We start from the raw sequence: 20032 nt of genomic DNA, 5'->3' as shown, positions 1-20032 counted from the left end.
TCGCTGGATTGCCTTCTTACAGATAAAGATAGGACCGCTGCTGTCGAGAAATCCACTCACCTCAACATAGCTGGCTGGAAGCAGTCCAATCATGGCATTGTGCTCGCCTTCATACCAGTTGGCATCGATCTGCCGCCTGATGTAGATTGTGTCGCCCTTGCGGAAGGATAGCTCCCTAAAAGGATTATGTATATAGTGCTGCTTGGAGGAATCCTGCTTATGGGCTACATACTTGGAGGTCTGTCCCTGAAAGTTGAAGAGAGCCCGGGCCACCGTCTTGGGGCCCACCAGCGACTTGAGGGTCACGTCCGTGGGGAAGTCATCGTAGCGATTGAGGGCGATGGGCGACTTCTGCGACGGGGTGAAGTTGTCCGTGTGGCGGCGCGAATTCATGTCCTGCAGCTCCTGTAGATACTTGCGACGGCGCTCCTCGTGGTAGAGCTTCTGCATGTGCTCCGCTTGGCGAATGGCTAGTTCCTCTTCCGACAAGTTCTGGCGATGCTCATGCCTGATGGGGGTCTTGAAGTGGATGTTCACGTCTGTGGCAAAGTAATGATTGGGAGACTCTGTTTAGATGAGAGGCACAAAGTGGCAAGATGGGGTTTCAGGCTCAAGCTCAAGCGAAGCGTCTTCGCCTTCGTTGGTTTCCCAGGCAACCATATAATCTATATGCTTATGCTAAAACCCAGAGCTCGATTACCGAAGTGGTTCTCTATGGGATCTAGTCACCCGTCCCTCCTAAACAAGTTGGTTGAACTACGAACCCATTTTCGCCAAGTGTACGCGCTGTTTACCCTACAAACAGCAATCTCTTGTCGCCATCGTAGTTGTCTGAGTCGTAAGACGATCTAACCGCAAATCGTAACTGCCGCCGCTTCTGTTACGAAACAATGGCTTATCTGGGAGTCGGGTGCGGCGTACATATCAGTCTGCCAATTGGTAGGCAAATAAACAGCCAGCTCATAGCCCCCACTTGGTACCCCCGACCAGAAAAAGTGGCTTTCCACAATATCAAATTGAATAAAGCAGCTCTCTTAAATGGAGAATTAGCTGCAATTGAAGTTAATGCTCGTTAGCTTAACAATCTGATGTTTGGGCTCTGAAGGGGGAACTGAACTCTCAGTGTCTTGGAGCTTTCCTAAGCCAACTGACCTCGTGATAAGATGAATTCGAGTCCAGCGAAGTTACTCATCGCCTAAAGTAGCCCAGATCCATTCCTTCTCAATTGATACTACAAGTGAATTGCGCAGCAGGCGGTCAACTGATTAAGAAAGAATGTAGCTTCAGCATCTATTGAACTGAATTGGAAAATCTCAAGGGGAAAGCCTCGAGAGAATGATGAGGAGAGGGTAACGGAGGAGGCGGAATTGCTGGGGCAGCTGCACAAATATTTTCACGGCAAATAAACCATGAGCCACAAAGCTTTGTCTTCGAACAACAACAATTAACAACAGCTTTGTACGTGCTGTTTACGCCAAGTGAAGAAATGGAAAGAGAGGCTTAATTGACACTCGGGGGATTGGGATTTTCACTTTCACTGATTCGCTGCGGCATATTTTGCCAGCGTTTGAAAGTGCTTGCACGGAGAAAAATCGCAGTGCTATCAATGTGATAGTGTTATCTTCTTTTATAAAGAGGTTTAACTATCAAGGTAGCTCTATTTGTAGCACATTCTTGACAGCATGTGTTATATTAATACGTTATCACTGGATATTTTAGTTAATAAAGGGATGTTTGCATTATCAAGAAGACAGCAATCAAAAGATTGAACTTTAAATTGGATAAAAGTGCACAATTAAGACCACTTTGCTTTGCATATTTCCATCCATTCTGGAGACACAAACAAACACACACAGAAACACACGGGCTTCTCAAGGCTTTTCCTCGCATTTCACGCTCAATTAAGTTTTAAACGCTTTTCTTTACTGTTTTCTTCGTTGAGCGCTCATTAGTCACAACTATCAATCAGAATCTAGAATCGGAATCGAAGCCTGAGCCAATTCTCTGATAAAGCTGGGAAGAATCGGCGCGCAACAACAAACAAGCTCCGCGCTTCACTGGAGCCGGAGAAAGAGACGGCGAGCGAGGGGGCGGAAAGAGAGGGAGATTGTATGACTTTACCGTAGCACGCGCAGCGCTCAACTGAAACCGAAATCGAAATTGAATGGGGACCCCAAGGCAGCTAAGCAATATAGGGAAACAGAGCGAGAGAGGGATAGCTGGAGAAGACGAGACAGAGAGGGAAGACCAGAAGACGAAGCTTCGCGTTGACGTAAAAGAGATTTCGATTTCGGCTCTCTGCCGGGTGAGTAATTTCCAAAGATAGCGGCGTTCGTATTACTACAAGTTCCGTTTTCTGGCGGCGCCGCTTCACGTTTAATTGTTGTTGTTGGTGGTGGTGCAGTGGGGTGTGTGAATTGCTTGATGGTGGCACAGTGGGTCAGAGCGGTCGAATATTGGTGACTTTATCACGCAACAAAAAAGCGTGTCTTTCTTTTAAACAATTTTTATGAAAAATAAATATGTCATCCAGTTTTTGTGGCAGTTTAGGCAAAAGTATATAAAGTCATATCAATGGTCTCTACGGCTCCGTTTGATATAAATTTTAGCCCAATGTACTTCCCATTATTGCTTCTTCATCTTGATTATAGTAAAAAGCTTTTCCTGCCATCTACTTTTATAGCTTTTATCAAAGACTTTGGCATTGAAACGCATGGAGCGCGGCCAAAAGCTGGCCTCTCTTTTGGCCACCTCTCTTCGCCAATCTTAGGTGGCCCAGGTGATAACGAGTTTTTACCTTTTTGCAAAAGAAAAACCGTGAGAAAGTGCAAAACAGGAAGGTCGCTTAGTCAAATGAGAAAGTGCAAAGCGAATGTAACGGTGGGAGCTGCAAGGGGTTCAATCGATCGCTTGACTTTCTTTTATCTCACTGGGGGTCTATAAATAATTGGAAAATATTTGAGCCACTTGAGAAAAGTATTCATAATTGGAATTTAATATGTTTTCTGCGAAATGTACGCGAGCCTTTGTATAAAATAATCAAGGGAGTTAGTTAATCACAATGGCTCAAAAGTCCTTAATAACTTATCTGAAGTAATCAGTGTAGCACATCCTAATCCGATTATCTAATTTAGTGCACACTTTAAGCTATATACTAACTGCTTGGCCACCGATGTTGCAGGTTCTGATATTTCCGATGCTGCAGCTGTTGCAGATTCTGCTGATGTTGACGCTGTTGCTGCAGCAACTGCTGCTGCTGCTGCCACAGGAGCAGTGGCATGGATGAACCAATGGCATGTTGGTTGGCCAGATAGGCCTGTCGTTGGTTAGGCTGCGGTGTAAGGGGCAGTCCCACCACGTGGTAGCCCACGGCGCTCGGAACACCATGGTAGTTCGAAGGGGAAGGTGGCCTTAGAGGGGCGGATCTTTTGTAATCGTATTCCCGGCGATGTATCCACAGGATTTTGCCACAGTTGGGTATGTCGCAGACGTTGTTGTTGCCACTGCTGCCAGAGTTACGGATGTTGCCGTCAGCCCCACTGCTCTGTGGCCTTTGCCAGGGATTTTCATTAATCTCCTTACTGTGCCACATGCCTTGCGGCTCCGGGAATGGCTCATCCCCCAGCTCCAAGTCGTTGCAGCTGCTGTGCAACTTCTGTCGCCAGTGGACCGCCTTGCTCTGGGAATAACTGGAGGATTTGCTGCGGTGCGGCGCCAGCGTTTGATGGATCATATTGCCGCGGTTGCATAAGACATTTAACTGGCAATTATTGCGAGCGCAGCCCGAAAGACACGTTTTTTTGGCACGGAAAAGTGAAACTGACTAACGGCCGCGACCGGTATGTGTTCCCGAGTTTGTTTTGTTGACGGCATCGTCTTGGCCATGGCAACGCGAACGAACTGCAGGTTCGCACCGGCAAGGTGAGCCACCCCCAGCGAAGCAGCAACAACAAGGGCAGAGCCACCACCCGGACAGGTGGACAGGTGGGTGGTGGCTTGGTGGTTCGGCCGGGGAAGCTAAGCAGGTCAGGCCCGTCCGCGTGGCCGGCATTCTCAGTGGAGATATCGATTAATTTGGTCAACTGAGGCACGGCGCGCCTTCAAAGCGAAATTGCACCAATTGCGGAAATTGCCCGTCGTTGCGGTAGTAAAAATGCTTTTAGCAAAGGTCAACGAATGACACTGGCTGAGTGCGGAATAGCATGGATACATTAAGTGTCCTGGCCAGGATAAGCTAACTAAAATTAATCCGCTAACTAGCTTATATGGGCATTGAGCTGGGTCATTTTCCCTTAATTACTTTTCATGTAGTTAGTGGATATTAAAAGTACACTTCAAATGTTTTAAAATATTTTTTTATGATTGAAATGTGAGCCTTGCAAGTACGCTTGATAAAAATATGTACGATTTGGATGTAAATGTTATGATGTTATGAAGTTCAAGCTTAAATTTTGTTCATATATAGGGAGGGGTTAAGACTTCCCAGCACATTTAACTCCCATTTTCACTCCTTTACTCTTTTGCTCGACTTTTAAGCAGCGGATACTTTGTGCACCATTTGGGAAATGCCAGCGATAACCCGCATCATCGTCACTCACCTGATCCGTCGACGGTGTCGGTGCTGTACGGGAAATCGTAGGAGGAGAGACCCTTGACTGGCGGCTGTGGGGGAATGGGGGGCGCGTTCGGGTCGAGATCTGCGCCAACGATTACAGATAATAGACGAGTAAAGGGATAATTTGGAATAGTTAAGACCAATGGGGGAGTAACCAACAAGCAGCAGCTAGCTCTACGAGATCTACGAGATCAGGCGACCAACGAAGCGTAAGGAAAGGTGAAAGGTTGCCCTGGCTCATTTCCTGATCATTTCCATGGAGACCCCAACCACTGCTCCCCGAAAGTCATATGTAATAATCACCTTTAAAGGTCACCATGGCTGTCTTCTTGAGGCGCTCTAAAGTGCCATTATCCTTGGATTTCTGATTGCCATTCTCCGCACCATCGGGAACATATCGGGCCTTGGGACGATGCTTTTTGGGATCGAACTTCTGGTTGGCGAATATATCCTTCATGCAGCTAGTTAGCCGGGAGCTCAGCTGGTGGTTTTGCGATCTTGCTGGTCGAGGTGGAGAAGTGGAGCTCGCCCTCACCACTCGTTGTGGCTTCTTGGGCAGGTCCTTGGGCTTCGTCGGTTCTGGGTGCTTGTGAGCCACCCAATCGGCACTCAGATGGGGCGATATGTCGTGGACATCCCGCATATCCGGATGCGAGGTGGACAAATAGCTCTGGGTCTGCGGCTCCGGTGACTGGTAGCGCATCCTCAGACGCTCGAAGCAATGGCTGTTGCTGCTAACGCTCCTCGTGGGACTCGATCGAACGGGAATGGGTAGTTCTCTCTTCAAGGCCGCTGTCTTGCTGATGATATCGATGTGGGGCATTAGGCGGTCCTGGGCGCTACGCATACGCCTTCTTCCTCGTTCCGGCGATGGCGTGGCTGCCCTCAACTCGAATTTGTGGGTTAGCCGAGGCACGTCCTCCTTCGACACCGCCTCCGTAACGGTGTCCGGGGCGTCTTTGGATCCCGCACTCATTTCGGGATCGCTGCGCGCCCTCCGCAGCGAGCTAAGCCCAAAAAAATCACGCCGCTCATTGGATGGCTCTCGGGACTGTTCGCCGGACTGCTGAATGCTCTCGAAGTGCTGACGCATCTTCCGCACCTCGCCGGTGTACACCCTCTGCAAGTAGGAGCTGGAGCAGGCGGAGGCCTGCGATTGGGGCGACAGACTGCGCGACCGATAGTAGGAGTCCGAGTAGAGCTCAAGACTGCCGTCTCCGTGATCCGGTGACCCGTTCCCAAAGCTGATAAGCTCGGTATCGTCGGGCGGACGGTCGGGCGGGCTGTGCAAGTGAAAATTTACCCGGGCCGCAGGGCGCTCCCCAAAAACCCCGCTCAAATCGGTCAATGAGTTACTCAGCTCCTGGTGGTGGTGAAGTTGCCTGGCTCTCTGACGTTCTTGCATGTTTTGATTGATAAGTCGCATAACCTCAGCTTCGTCCGGCGAGGAATCTTCGCGAGCGTGGTAGATGGTCTTGGGCGGCTCATCGAACTGGCGATCCTCGAAGTACTGTATCTTCTGGCTTATGTCTTCGGCCGGTTCGCGAGTCTCAACTTTTGGTTCCGCCTTCGGCGGTGGCTTGCTCTTAACCTCCTGACTTGGTGTGGGCTTGGGTCTTGGTGGCACATCCGGCGGTTTCGTCAGGGTCAACTCTGCGTTCTTGGCTGCAATGGCACCACGGGTTTCTCGTGCCACCAGAACCGGAGATTGACTGCGAGTGGGGCGAGGCAAAGTCTGATTTAAGTGCTGTTCATCTCGCTTACGTTGAACTGGTCCCAGTAGCTGATCCTTGGAGATGGTGGAGTTGCAACGTACCTTCAGACCATTTGGACGGGAGCCCTTCTCTACGGTCACGACATACTGCTCTTCGACGGCTGGAGCATGGCGATTGCCCGAGTAGATCTCGTTCAGCTGCTGGGTTATCTTTTTAATCTGATCCTTGGACAAAGTGCTCACTAAGTCGTTGTCCAAGTGACGCTCCATCTCGGGTTCCGCCGAGGCCTGGTGCTCCAGACCGCAGGCCAAATCAGCCACCGTGTTGCGTCTCCAATGGCGATGAACTGGCTCCGATTGGAGCTGCTGCTGCTGCCTGAGGAGATTCAGCTGCTCAAAGTTTTCGCGTAGATCCTCCACAGACTTCTTCTTGGCAACCAGCGATTGGTCGGCCTCTTGACGCCACTTAATGGAGTCTACATCCTTTGAACGAAAGTGAAGATCCCTTTGCTTTTGGTCATCTCGTAGCTTTCCAACTAAATATTGCAGCTCTTTTTCCGCACGTTCATGAAGTCGCACCCGGCGCCATTCATCAAAGTCCAGGAGCTCAGCATCCTTTCTCAAGGGATGGAAACTGCTGGAGGACGTGGCCCTCTCCAGCTGACCCACTCGCTCCAAAGTGCTGTAGAAGCGATTCAATTCAGTGAAACGCTCGCAATTGTTACGATACCGACAGCTGGGACTATGGCGTTCCAGGTGAGTCAATGACGTGGCACTGTGGGCCAGCTCTCCACATTGGTAAAGTCCATTTGAAGGAGCTGGAGTAGCCCTCTTGCGGTCATCTGCGCTGCTAAGGCTGCTGGCCCTGGCCAAGGACTGTTCTTTGTCCTTGGAACGCAGGCTATCGATGCGGCGACGAGACGGAGATCTGACCTCCCGGCTGATTTGGGGCACCCGAACCTCTCGAGTGGGCGAAAAGCGACGCTCCTGGCTCAATTGTGGCGATTGGGGACGAGCGATGTCCGTCACGGTGACTTGTTTCGGTGAACGCTGCTCCTTGCCCTCATATTTCCACACTAGGTCCTCGATACACGGTTGCTGGATCGTATGACTCTCGAAATCACACACATCCTCCGGACAGAACTTGTACTCTTGCGGCAAGGACATGGCCTGCTTGGCGTTGTACTCGTTCCAAAAGTTGGTCTTCTCCCTCACTGATTCGCTGTAGGAGTGAACAGTCACTGGTGGCGGTGGTTTGGTGGTGCTTTTGCCAGACTGACGCTTTCTTGGCACGTGACCTTCGCTTCGACTGTTCTGGAGTGGAACCAGCGCTTTAGAGAGTGATCCTCTAGACTTCCCGACATATGTCTTGGGCGGTGCTATGGGCACAATTTCCTGACGCACCATAGAGTCAATGGAGAAGGTGGAGTTACTTCTCGGCAAGCTGTCATTGGATCCGTTATTTTCTTGGCCTTTTCCTGCTTTCGAGGAGCACTTCCTCAGCGACCGAGTTCCGCAATCCAAAAGAGTCTGGGGTCGCACTTGCGGGAAGCACATGGTCTGCCTTGTGGTAGTGCTCACTGTAGTATGACGAAGTCGTGGCAAGGACTTGCTGCGTGACGTCGCATACGAACGCACTGCCTCCCTCACCTCTTGGGGGGATTTCAAGGAGGGATCCCTTAGTATATTGGTACTGGCCTCAAAGTTGGTGCGATTAGCTGGCAGCGTGTTCTCCAGTCGCTTTTTCTCCTCAGCGAAGCTTCTTTCCTTCGATATGCTCCTGCCAAAGGCCACAGGACTTCGGCTGGAATGACGAAGGGCCAGAAGACGAGCGGGGCGTCTACTAGGACTCGAGGACCTCAAACGCGATTGCTGCTGCTGCTGCTGAACCCGACGGGTGAGTCGGGTCTCCTTGGTGGCCGTAAGCGTTTGCAAAAGGGTGGACACCGCTCCCGCCGACTTCGATCGGCAGATGGGTTCACGACGGGAACAACTCGAAGTGGCCACCTTCCGCAGGGTGATGGTGGATACCCCAGGGGCAGTTCCATTTGGCGGTTGGAAGCACTGCTCATGCCTGGACTTTGAGGCGGAGCTCAGGACTCGCACAGTGCTCTTCGTGCAGCTGGACTTTCGATGGGGCGGCCTTGGGGCTGGGTCATCCTGTTGCGACAATTGCTGCTTCTTGCTCAACGGAATGAACGAGGGCAGATTCTTCGATAGCTGGGAGAACATCTTTACGGGCTTATGGTCCCTGCTCGTTGCCCAAGATTGTTGAGGAGGAGGAGGTGGTGGTGGTGGCGGCGGAGGCGGAGGCGGCGGTGTTGCTGCTTTTCTCACGGGTTCCACTTCCTCTTCCAGCTCCTTGGTACTGACACGAATCTTTGTGAGCGTGGGAGTGATCTGTATGAATTCGAACTCCTCCAAAATTTCTTAGGGAAGGCATTAAAACGGATTTTAAATTAGCCAGCGGCTTCTGTTGTTTCGGTTGTGCCTGTGACAGTGCCATTAACGGTGGTGCTATTTTACTTTTATTTGTTTTTTTTTTCTTTTGGTGGAGCCCGCCTCTTTGTGGGCAGACAAGTACAACTTCAGGTGAGCAGTGATAGTGGGTGATGGAGATACAACCAGAGCAAGAGGTGGCAAAGAGGTTAAAGTCTTAAATAGATTGGTGTACAAAAGATAGACCTTGAAACCAACACCGTTTGCAGGATTAGTGAGTAGATAGCCCAGCGACTTATGACTATGTTAAGTATTATATATAATTAGAGCTACGGCAAAAAATTAACCCAAAACCTAACAAAGTTTGACACTTACCACGGGGTTTCTCGGGCGCTGGTTTGCGGAAGCCGAGCAGAGGAGGTTCTCCGCCTGCCTGGAGACTCTTGTAAGCCTGCTTTTGTTCAACGGGGCTAAGGGGGCTGCTTACGGGTACCTCCTTCTTACGGAAGACCAGATTGGAATCGCTAGTATAGCCGGATTCCTTGGCCAAAGCTCTGAAAATGTAAGAAAGGAATGAAGGTTATATAATGAAATCTATTTAAGTTCTAGCTACTTTGCTTACCTGGACAAGTTACCTTCAGTGTACAATGGCGATAGTTTCGATTGTTCTAGATTCTATTGAAGGAAAAGAGAAAGTAAATGGATAAGCATTATTTCAGATACAAGGATAAAACTGATCGAGAGGCTTCTATTAGTAGTTCTGGTGCCTTTGCAATGATTCCTGCCTCGCTTTCATGTATCTGACAGACCGATGTCTATTCTGTCCAAGGAAACTTACTCCGATGCCGTCGAACTCGTCGACGAACTCTATGATAATACGCGGGATGCGTGTATGCTCCCTAAGCCACTTTGCGAAGGATATGGATCAGGCATTTTGGTAGGCGGTAAATGGTAGGCAAGGAAAGATATAATAGTAAGCAAACAGTTGGGAACGGTTTAGTTCACGTTAGACAACGGAAAACGGTCTCGAGTAGCTCAATCGGAAGGTAAATTAACTAAGACTAAATCTAGATAATATAGTAGAGATCATACCCCGTTAAAGATGTCCATCACTTCGTCCCACCACTAGAATTGTGAATAGAATAATTGCTTTGAGTTAGAATATTTGAGGCGATCTGAATGACAGATTATGGGTGGTGAATGTGAATGCTGAATGATTATGGACCCGATTGGGGCTTGGTGGGTATTATCGTGGCATTGCAGATGAGCTGGGGCAACAAGCTAATATTGATCGGTGCCAGTGAAGTGGTTCCGTTGAGCAAATACGACTGATTGCTTTGCGTGGGTTAAAAATGATGGTTGTGAAGTGGATTGGCCCAAAATGGTGAGCATTTCGGTCACACTGATAAAACGGTACAGTGAATGTTCCGGAACTGATACTTACTTCCTTCTTTTCCTTTTCGGAAACAGACGAATGACCTGTCGTATAGTTTTCGATGCGACCTGGCTGATTCTTATACGAGTTTTGCGCTGATTTTATGGGATTTGGCATAGTACCATACAACCTGCAACGTAAAAGGCAGTTGTTCGATTAGTAAGGTTCATTAAGTATGGAATATAATGACTTACTTCTCGTCCTGATTAAGGTTGCGCACATTGACAGCCGAGGAGACGGACTGAACGCGGTGCGGATTCTGGGTGCGGTACCTCAACGTCGAGTAATCCGAATCGTAGTTGGGCTCGGGCTCTGAGACGTATCCGTTGCTCTTGTACGACGGACGGGCTGATCGGAGACGGAAGAACTGATTAGTCGGGGTAAGTATTCAGTTGTACAAGCACAAAGCGGTTTCTCAAGCTCTACTTTCACATGATCATTACTTCGTCTTGGTGGTGTACTGGCGGACATGATGTTAGCATTGTTTTGTGGTTTTGCGTTCGGTGAGTTAGCCCTTAGATTAGGTTAGTTGTGAAATTTAGTAGTATTTAGGTAAGCCAAATAATACAGCATGCATGTAAACAAAATTAAACCAAAATAGAATGAAGCGCTCTATTTGTTAGAGGTTAGAGGTCACTAGACCCCGTCATATGTACAGGCGAAAGCGAGCTACTAAAGGGGAGGAGCTACTAGGGCATAGCTTAGTTTATAGATCAAAGAACAAAGAATCACCTCTAGGACACTTGTAGCGAATCACGAATTCATCTTGGGGCGAAAGCGAATGGGGAAATGAGAAACGAGAGTTTTTGAAGACACCGAAACGATAAGACGGAAATGAAATCAGACTGAAGCATTAGAAGGATTGGGGAATGGACATTGTTGGGGAGTGGGAATTAGCTGGGATGGGAATGGGGTGTGGTGTGGTGTACTAGGATCTAGGATATTTCAATGCTTCAGACCGGGGGGAAAGTAGTGACATTTACCGCCGTTCTTCTGCTTGTGTATCGTCTGATACAGACGCTTGTACCACTCATGCTGATGCGGCTCCTTGACCTCCTGCATGTGGATAAGGATAAGGAACAATACTCGTATCAATTCGTCTCACTTGGAGTTCAAAACCCCCGATATGCCCCAGTAAGTGGGGCTGCCTTTACCGATCTCAGGATGATGGGCATTCCATCGTTGGTCACCGGACCGATGCCGTCGTACTGCCTTCGCCCTAACTGTGCCATTTTCCGGGGACGATCGCTGCCCGTCTCCGGTTCGCTCATATACTCGTGCTTGACTTTGTAGACTGGAAACCGCAGATGGAGTTTGGTTAGTGTTTGGAGGTCTATGGTGGCTCGGGTCATTGGTTTAGGTTTTAGGTTTTAGGGTTAAATGGGGACACAAACATCGCAGCTACATTCAGTGTTGAGCGTCGACATGAGCTCGCTTCACCTGGTCACTTGCCCTACCCACATCGGCTATACTTACTGACTTCATTGGGCCTGTAGGCTGGGCGACTGGCGTCGGACAGCTGGCGCCGCACAAACGGCCTCTGCAGCTCCGAGTTGGACGAAGAGCGTTCGAATGCTTTTCGGGGCGGTAAACGACGGAAAAACGTTAGCGAAATCGAGCGAATTTTGGGGCGGAAAATGGGGAGTTTGCCATAAAGACATAGTCGTAGAAGTCGACTTTTTCCAACACTCAAAGGTACAACAACAGACTAATAAAATCTTCTATAATTTATAATCACACTATAAAAGAATTGCAATTTTTCCATTGACAAATCTTTTTACTCTAGCTACTAAATTTGATCGATATGGTCAGTAGCTAATGGGGCTAATACATACATATGTGAGAAAATTGCTGTTACCAACAAAAGCAAATATGATCTCAGCTGTAGGTTTTTTAGGTATATGTACAAATAATGGTCACCAAAATATCAACAGGTAATTGATATTCACTTTGAATTATGTTTAAAGATATATCTTTCCAAGGAATTTATAATATAATTATAAATAAAATAATTATTTTCAAGTTATTCAGTTTCTTTGAGTATTGGACTAGGACCTGACTAAGCACTGAGAGGAATAGGAGCGAACTGCATATATTACTTCTGATCTTGTCGGAGACACTGGCACTGGGCGCCACGGGACCAAAGTGTCCGGAGCAGTCGGTTTCGGCGTAGTCCGAGTTGTAGTTCACAGAGTTGAGGGAGGCTGGTGCGATGGGAGGTGGGGCACCTTCTCCGTTCTCCGCACTGGACCACGGCGGGATCGTAGTCGTCGTCTTCTGTTGCTGCTGCGCCGTGTAACGACGTGGCAGAGTGGGGGACTCGAAGCGGACCGGACGGAACTCCTTGCGACCGCTCAACACCGGCGATGGCTGTGGTGTCCAAATGGGCAGCGAGGGCGGCGGCGGGGGCGGTGGCGTGGCCGAGGTGGCGCCCGATTGATTTAGATCGCCGCTGGAACCGTAAGGTGTCCACACGCCTGTCGAAAGTTTTTGAAAGGGTGGGTGAGCGAGTGTGGGCGGCGGTCTTTGCGTCTTTCATGTGGCTGGTGACATTTTCAGGGGCGCCGGCGAGTTCAGAGATTTAGTTTTCCGCCCCGACATTTACACTTGTCAACAAGTTTATGCTGCCTGGCTATGCTTAAACCGCAGATCTGCTCGAAAATAGCTTTTTGGGCAGTCAACAAGCCGAGCGGAGACAAATTGACAAACAAACACAGCGACGTGGAACAGCCATAATTAATACGACGGCGACCGAGGAAGCCGCCATTTGGCAGCCATTCAAAATTTGGCCAACACACATAGGCACACTCACACAAACACACACACACATAGAGACGCACACTGACGCTTCTCTCACACGAATGGAATGAGTCATCGCATTTGGCGCATGTTTAGCATTCACAAAACACACACACATGCAGGAAAATAAAATAAATTTATATTCCCAACCGTTAAAGAACTGGGCGAGGTGTAATACTAAGGTTCCCATTACACTGAAAACCTTTCATATAGAACCTCATCAAAAAGGTTTCAAATATAACACAAGGCTCGAATTTCTTATTACCAACAAACGAAGAATTGCTCAAAAACCATTATTAGTTTATATTATGATGGATTCCGCCACAAAGCTACTTTTGCATATAAATTCATTAGCATATAAATTAAATTTAAAGCTTTTAAAATTGTAATTTACCCATAGAATCATTTCAATCTGAGAACCCCAAATATGATAAATGTGATTTATGTTCACAAATTTACCTTAATTTCTAATGGTCATACAAATTGAAGTCTATCATCCATTTTGACCAGCGATTAACCAATCTAATCCGCAGAAGAATGTCTTGTATAATTGAAACCAATTGCCTTCAATTGTGGTTTTTACTAGCCATCATTATTTTGTTTCTTATCAACTAACCCTCGCGATGTCTGTGCAGCTTTGCATCGGGTCTAGCCAAAAACTTTCATTCTACAGATTTATATGCCACCTGTAAAAAACAAAAACCACAAACAAAACACTGCGAGATCACGGATACTCGTACATTTTCCGATTCAGATACAGATAGATACATATAGCGGTGCCCTAGGCGCATTGCCTTCGAGACATTGACACGTATTTGGCCGAGGAGCAGTGGTGCTGCCTCTAAATTCGTTAGCGGATTTCTTGGGTTTCACAGTGGAGGTGGGTGTTGGTAGAAACTTTTAGGGTAGGTGGTGAGGTGGTGCTGATGCTGGTGTTTCGTATGTGGGCGCGCTGACGTCTTTATTCAATCAGCACTTAATTGAATTATACAATCGAATCAAAAGAAAATTTCTGCTTGCAAATGTCAATCAAACTCGCACACACCGAGATCCTCTGAGTCACTCAGATTAGTCGCCTAAATCTGAGGGATTTACCTGAGCAGATTCCACGATGCGACTACGGATACGGATACGAAAACGGATGGTCCACCGATTTGGATTTCAAGAGCGATTTGCTGATTGAGTTGCTGACTCCGCGCACGGCTCGAGGCGAACTGAATTTTGCGTGACTCGCCAGCGTCGAGCAGAGCTAAAAGCCCGGGAATGGGGATGGATTCGGAATCGGATTCAGATTCGGAATGGGAATGGCTATGGGCAGGGAGAAACAAAAGGCAAGAGCCAAACAACACACCCAGTTTTGGCAACGGGAGGAGCCTCCGCCCCATAGTCACCGTCCCCAAATAGCAGATCAATTACCATTCTGGCTGCTCGGTGCTCGATCAACCGGAGACAGGGGAACCTCGAGGGGAAAACGCCAATTATGCGTGCAATGCGAAATGGAACGGAAGTGTGTGCGCCGGAGTACAGTGAAGCAGCTACAAAAGTCACAAACAAAACATCGAAGCATCAAAACATCAAAACAACTCTTCGGCAAAGCCAGACAAAAAGCAAACCCAAAACAAAAAGCAAAGCCAAACACAAAGCCAACTCGATTGGTTTGGCTTGACTTGGCTTGGCACTTCCGGTGGCCACTGACGCTGACGCTACTGCTGCTGCTTTAGAACAAATCAGACGGAAAATTTGAAAATTCGCTTGGAAAAATGTTAATAGTGGCACTTGAGAGCGCGACACACCCGCTAAGGAGCGCCCGCAGTCGAGCAGAAGCCGCATTTTGCTGGCTTTCGTTGTTCGGGGCAATTCATTTCAAATTTATCGATTAGCGCATAAGAACCAATTGGAAAACAACACAAATGGGACTCCACTGAAACAAAAATAAAAATACCCTAAAGGCCAGATTTAAATTCAACAACAACAACATTTCATAGTAATAAATGCATAACTCTGAAATGACAAATGAAATGATCGAGATAACCACAAGCTCTTTATAAACATAGTATAATCTTTTACAGACCTATAGAGGGAAAGAAAATTTTTCAACAAAAACAAGTTCCCGAACCTAGTCAAACATTTTTCTCAGTGTTTGCATCATTGCAGGAATGAGGGAACCATTTAATTTTAACTCTGGATAGCTTGTAAAATGCTTTTCAATAGCAGAACCCATATGTTCGCTGCGGCCTTGTAAATTTCACACAAAAGGTGATGGAGAAAATAGTTCAGGAGGAGTGGCCGGGGGATCTGGGCAACCTGTCACGGATTGGAAACGGGAGTTCGGATCGGGAGTTCCGAGTCAGAGTGCGACCTGTCAGTTGGACATGGGTATGAGAATGGACTTGGGTGCGGCTGGCTGTGGCAAATTAAGAGCATTTCCTGAGTTGATTTATGTGGAATTCAGGGAAGTACGTCTGCGTGTGGCTCGTGGATGGGAACTCCTCCGTTGGGGATTATTTATGGAGTGCATATCTGCGGTTCATTCGGAACTGATTGGAAAAGCCAGTTGGAAGCCGCATAATGGGCACTGTGATGAAGGAATGTGATTAGAATAAGAATACAGTGTCTATTTAATTTGTTTTTACATACATACATACTTTAATTTATGAAATTTCTTTAGATTTAATGGCATTTAGCAATCCGCTTTAGGACAATACAAAATATATAGAATAGAAGATTTCCCTTTGATTTATTATTTTTCTAAGCTATGTGAAGTAATATAGAGATAAAAATGTAGACATAATTATAGCCGGATTCCAGCACCTTGTGCACGATCTGTATATTTATTCATCTGACCACCTATTGACTCATGAATACCATTCCAATCGCTATTATTAAGATCTCTTTTCAGCAGATTGATAATCCCAACGATGGCAACGTCATCAAACAGAATTATATCGCCAATTCCCGGCCATCGGCGACGCCAAAGGAATCGTTGTGTTCAAGTTCAACTGAATTTATACCAAACTATAAATTATTTTCACTCACTAAAAGTCTTCAAATTTATATTTTCCATTCTTCGGCATGGCAAAAAAAAAGTCTGAACCGAAAAAAAAATCGAGAATGGGGGAAATGTTAAAAATATCAGCATACAAATTAATGCTTTAAATAAATGTGTAGGAGATCGAAATTTCCAAAGCATAGATAATGCCATCAGATGACGCCAATCAAGGAATGAAAGTTTGATGGATTTGCCTACGCCCCCTTAAAATCCTCAAAGGGGTTTTATGACCCACGGCGGATGGAAGACTCTGCTGAATGGAAGATCCAACGGACCTGGCCAGAAAACATCAAATGGATCTTGATGGCGACATGGCAGGGTACTCAGCTCTCCGTGTTGATCTTATTTAGCAGGCATTTTTATTGGAGACTGTAAAAGGCGGCGTCCGCGTGGGCGGCTAACACGAATAGCGAACAACAATTGGGAACATTGCAAATATTGTAATAAATATACAGCATTTTCTCCCTCGGATTGTACGTCATGCCGTATATTTAGCAATGGCGCACCTCGTTCCAGTTTGGATTTTCCAAAATGTTTCCCTAAATCATGTGGAAATTTTTGGTGTGTGCACAATTAACATAAACTAATGTGAAATATTTAAAATAAACAATCGCAACTGCCAAAGGCAAAATCAAGTTCAGCCCAGCTGAGAAAAAGAACAGAAACGAACGAGCGAAAAAAAAAGAAAAAATGATCTATAAATACGAGCAATAAATTTGGAAATGAATAAGTCGAAAGGTGGAAAGTTGACGGGGAAACTGGGAAATCGCGACGAAAGAGCCACTCAACTCAACTCTTCGTCAGCTTCGCCAGCGAATCATCAAAGACGACCCACTGAAAACGTCATGTTGGCCATTTGTCACACTTGTCGTGGATGCATCTGCGAGATGCGAACGCATCCGCCAGATACAATTTACCTGAGCCTGGTGGCGCGCGCGCCTTGAATTTGGGTGCAAACATCGCGGTGCCCGCCGTGCTTTGTGTGTGCTCTGCAAAAATCAAATTGCAAATGGCCAGAACGGCGATTTAGATCGGGATGCTCTTCACTTCAAACACTTCACTTCGTGTGCAGCTCGTGCATCTTGGTATCTTTTTGATAATTTTCGATACTGAGAAAGTGGCAACACGTTTGCGCGGCACACAAACAAATTCGAACACAAAACACTCAACTAACCCTGCCCCATTAGTGCTGTGGAAATATAGAAGCGACTTCTTTTTTGAATTTCAATTTCCGACTTCGGACTTTTCTATATTTTCTATTTTCTGTTTTCTGACGCGCCTTCGCGTTGCTCACACGACTTTAACACGACGACGACTACGAAACGGTTTAATTTTCGGGCAGGTTGCTTGGACTTTCGTTAGCCAGATCCCCAGCCGAAAAATCTCAATTTGTGTGCGAGCGCAAGACAACAAATTTGTTGAACGTTCTCGTTCTCAGATGAAAAATTCGTATTTCTTTCCGTTTCGCCCAGTATAAACAACTATTTTTTTATGCTTTCGTAAACAGAGACTGTGGCAGGAGAGGAAGCCAAGAAGAGCGATCTTCTGGGCAGTGAATGCGAGAGATCTTCGACTCAAGTGGGTCATAAATTATGGACGCAGTGCAGATAAAGATAAATATATAGCGTTGTGTGTAAGTGTGTAGGCGAGTGTGGCAAGTGACCAAGGAGAAGTCTTCACGTCGTATACGCAATGTGCTGAAACAAAAACGGCCAATATTCGTTGCCTACTTTCAGGCAGCGCAGCGAAATTCTAGTGATTTTGGCTAAAAATAAACTTAACATAATTACACAGATATCGTGAAGGGGTTAAACAATTAGACACAGGGGCTGGTGGCGGGGTGCGTGGATCGAAGGCAGAGGGTGAGTGGAGGAGGCGTTCTGGGGTTTTCTGACACACCATTCGCGTAGAGGAAGCCCTTGGCCAGCTGCAGTTCACTGTCGATCTCCTTGAGAAGATCGCTTTCCGACCAGCTGCGCCGCTGCCTCTGCTGCTGCAGCTGCTGCGCGTTAAGGAGGAAGCGCGTCTGCTTGGGTGGGCGTGGTCGCAGCCGGTCACCCATTCCCGTTGCCGCTGAGTTCGCCTCCTCGGATGCGGTGGCTCTGTCTGAACGATAGCATTCGGTTAGATCTTCGCCATCTAGCGGAGTCCGATCGTCGTCCCCGTCCCCGTTCCAATTTCAGCATGCACATTCGCTTGTACACAGAGAAAAATCAAGGCAACCTAACTTTCTGCTTTGTTATAATGTCAATAATTTATGAAAGAACTATTAAAGAACTTCTCATTGCAATATAAGTAGAAAAATTGTAGCAAGTATTCAATAAAAATGGTAAGTCACAGGAATAAAATATTTCTATATGAATGATCATATCTTGGATAAAAGCGGAATAACCATTGAATAGAATTAGTTTAGTATAGAACCACTCTTATACGTATTTATCCCAATAAAGAGCTTTAAAATTGTAGGTATATATAATACCATACGTATTTTTCTCTGTGTAGACGCTCTAGCCCAATTGCCCCCGATTCCGTAATTCTCTTTTAAACAAACGGATCGTCTGTCGCGGACTGCACTTTGTGTCCATGCAATTGAATGGAATTAATTTAAAATTTCCGCTTAATCGCAATTTCGCTTGTCTTCCCTTACTTTGTTCTCGTTTCTTGAGCTTGATTGCATTTCTTGAGGGGCGGATAAGTCATCACGAGGGGTAGAATGGGTGGTCTTGCAACGCATCGAAAGGGATAAGCTGGTTTTAGCCCTCGAGCATTTGAGCTTTTGGTCTTAAGCGAATGTTTGCGGATTACAAAGCCAAATGATTTATTATATAAGCTTAAACTTAATATTAGACAATTATATTATGTGGTAATTTGCAGAAATATCAGACAGTTGAAATTCAAAAGAACTCATTAATTCTGAACTGAATTGAAAAGGTTATGAACATATTTATGTAATTGAAAAGAAAAAGCTGAATAAATATTAAGATAAACTCGTCGACTTAAAGCAGTTAGGGTATTGCAATATCATTTTAGTACATGATTAACAGCTTGTTTGGACTTTTCAAATTCGAAATGTTTCCCAAAATGATGAGATCTGGCATATAATTCCCAAACAATTTGTTTACGCATGTCTGATATTTCTCAACCACAACCGTCCGCAAATATCTGTACACTACAAACAAATATGGATTAGTTGTTTTTTCAAGCACATCTTCTCTCTCTTTCGGGACACATCACACAACTAAAAGGAATCGCATGCGGAATATATACAACGAATATCGAATGAATGCAACGAAAATACTCAAATCAAGTAAACAAATCAAGTAATCAAATAATTTCGTTTATTAAACATTAAACAACACTAAATATAATTTTCGGTTTCGTTTTATTACTATGGTATTAAGATTATTTTCAATGTTTTCAACATTTAACAAAGTTTCACAAACGCAATTTGGACAAATCTGTAACTTGTGTATATTTGATTATATAACATGAGCTGAGAGAGGGGATGCTGCATGCAGCTGCTGGGGCAGGGGGCTGGGAAGGGGCCGGGTCAAGGGTTAGGGGTCAAAGCATTCGGTTTGTGGTTCAGGATGGCCCTAGAAGGTGTTCGAGGCGGAGTACTCGAAGTTTCGCCAGTACTTGTCGAACTCTTCGTAGATTTTCGCTCGGAAGGGCGAGCCTGCGAAAAACTCGTTCAAACTGGCACCGATTTTTTCCGGCTGGAGATCGCTGGAGCGATTTATCTGGTGGATTGTGGTGCTCCTGGTTTCGGAATCTGTGGCCTCGTCTGTGTGAAGGAAGTAGGAGCAATTCGCGCACAATGAACAATCAGAAGAGAGAGATAGAGATATACAAAAGAGAGAGATAGCACGACACCAAGTAGCTACGGTATATGAGTATATGAGGGAGATGGCCAAAAACCAGACAAGGATTACTTTCAACTTGATATTAACAGATGGAATTTTGGTACGGCATTGTGAG

The 20032-nt window shown here is 46.4% G+C and overlaps 1 protein-coding gene across 23 annotated transcripts in view; it reads right to left on the bottom strand.

Moving 5' to 3' along the window:
• LOC6608488 (sorbin and SH3 domain-containing protein 1) overlaps positions 1 to 20032 on the bottom strand; it is a 35034-nt gene that overhangs the window by 1805 nt on the left and 13197 nt on the right. For 2 of the 23 annotated variants that reach the window (XM_032715648.1, XM_032715649.1), the window contains 13 exons: positions 17951 to 18157; positions 11358 to 11497; positions 11187 to 11259; positions 10936 to 10968; positions 10398 to 10551; positions 10213 to 10333; positions 9861 to 9893; positions 9391 to 9443; positions 9144 to 9322; positions 4919 to 8758; positions 4599 to 4697; positions 233 to 539; positions 61 to 175 (listed from right to left, as the gene is read on the bottom strand). In XM_032715648.1, the coding sequence (XP_032571539.1) occupies positions 61 to 175; positions 233 to 539; positions 4599 to 4697; positions 4919 to 8758; positions 9144 to 9322; positions 9391 to 9443; positions 9861 to 9893; positions 10213 to 10333; positions 10398 to 10551; positions 10936 to 10968; positions 11187 to 11259; positions 11358 to 11497; positions 17951 to 18157 (5354 nt within the window). Of the gene's footprint in view, positions 1 to 60; positions 176 to 232; positions 540 to 3159; positions 3798 to 4598; positions 4698 to 4918; positions 8759 to 9143; positions 9323 to 9390; positions 9444 to 9860; positions 9894 to 10212; positions 10334 to 10397; positions 10552 to 10935; positions 10969 to 11186; positions 11260 to 11357; positions 11498 to 11679; positions 11779 to 12302; positions 12681 to 14097; positions 14204 to 16968; positions 17041 to 17225; positions 17351 to 17950; positions 18158 to 19414; positions 19839 to 20032 lie in introns of those variants that run through there. The other 21 variants (XM_032715666.1, XM_032715652.1, XM_032715667.1 and 18 more) reach the window with 19 other exon arrangements.

The sequence above is a fragment of the Drosophila sechellia genome, chromosome 2R (genome assembly GCF_004382195.2).
Source record: "Drosophila sechellia strain sech25 chromosome 2R, ASM438219v1, whole genome shotgun sequence".
Taxonomy (NCBI): Eukaryota; Metazoa; Arthropoda; class Insecta; order Diptera; family Drosophilidae; genus Drosophila; species Drosophila sechellia.
Note: the sequence above shows the minus strand (reverse complement) of the source record. Positions and strands in the feature narration are given on the sequence as shown.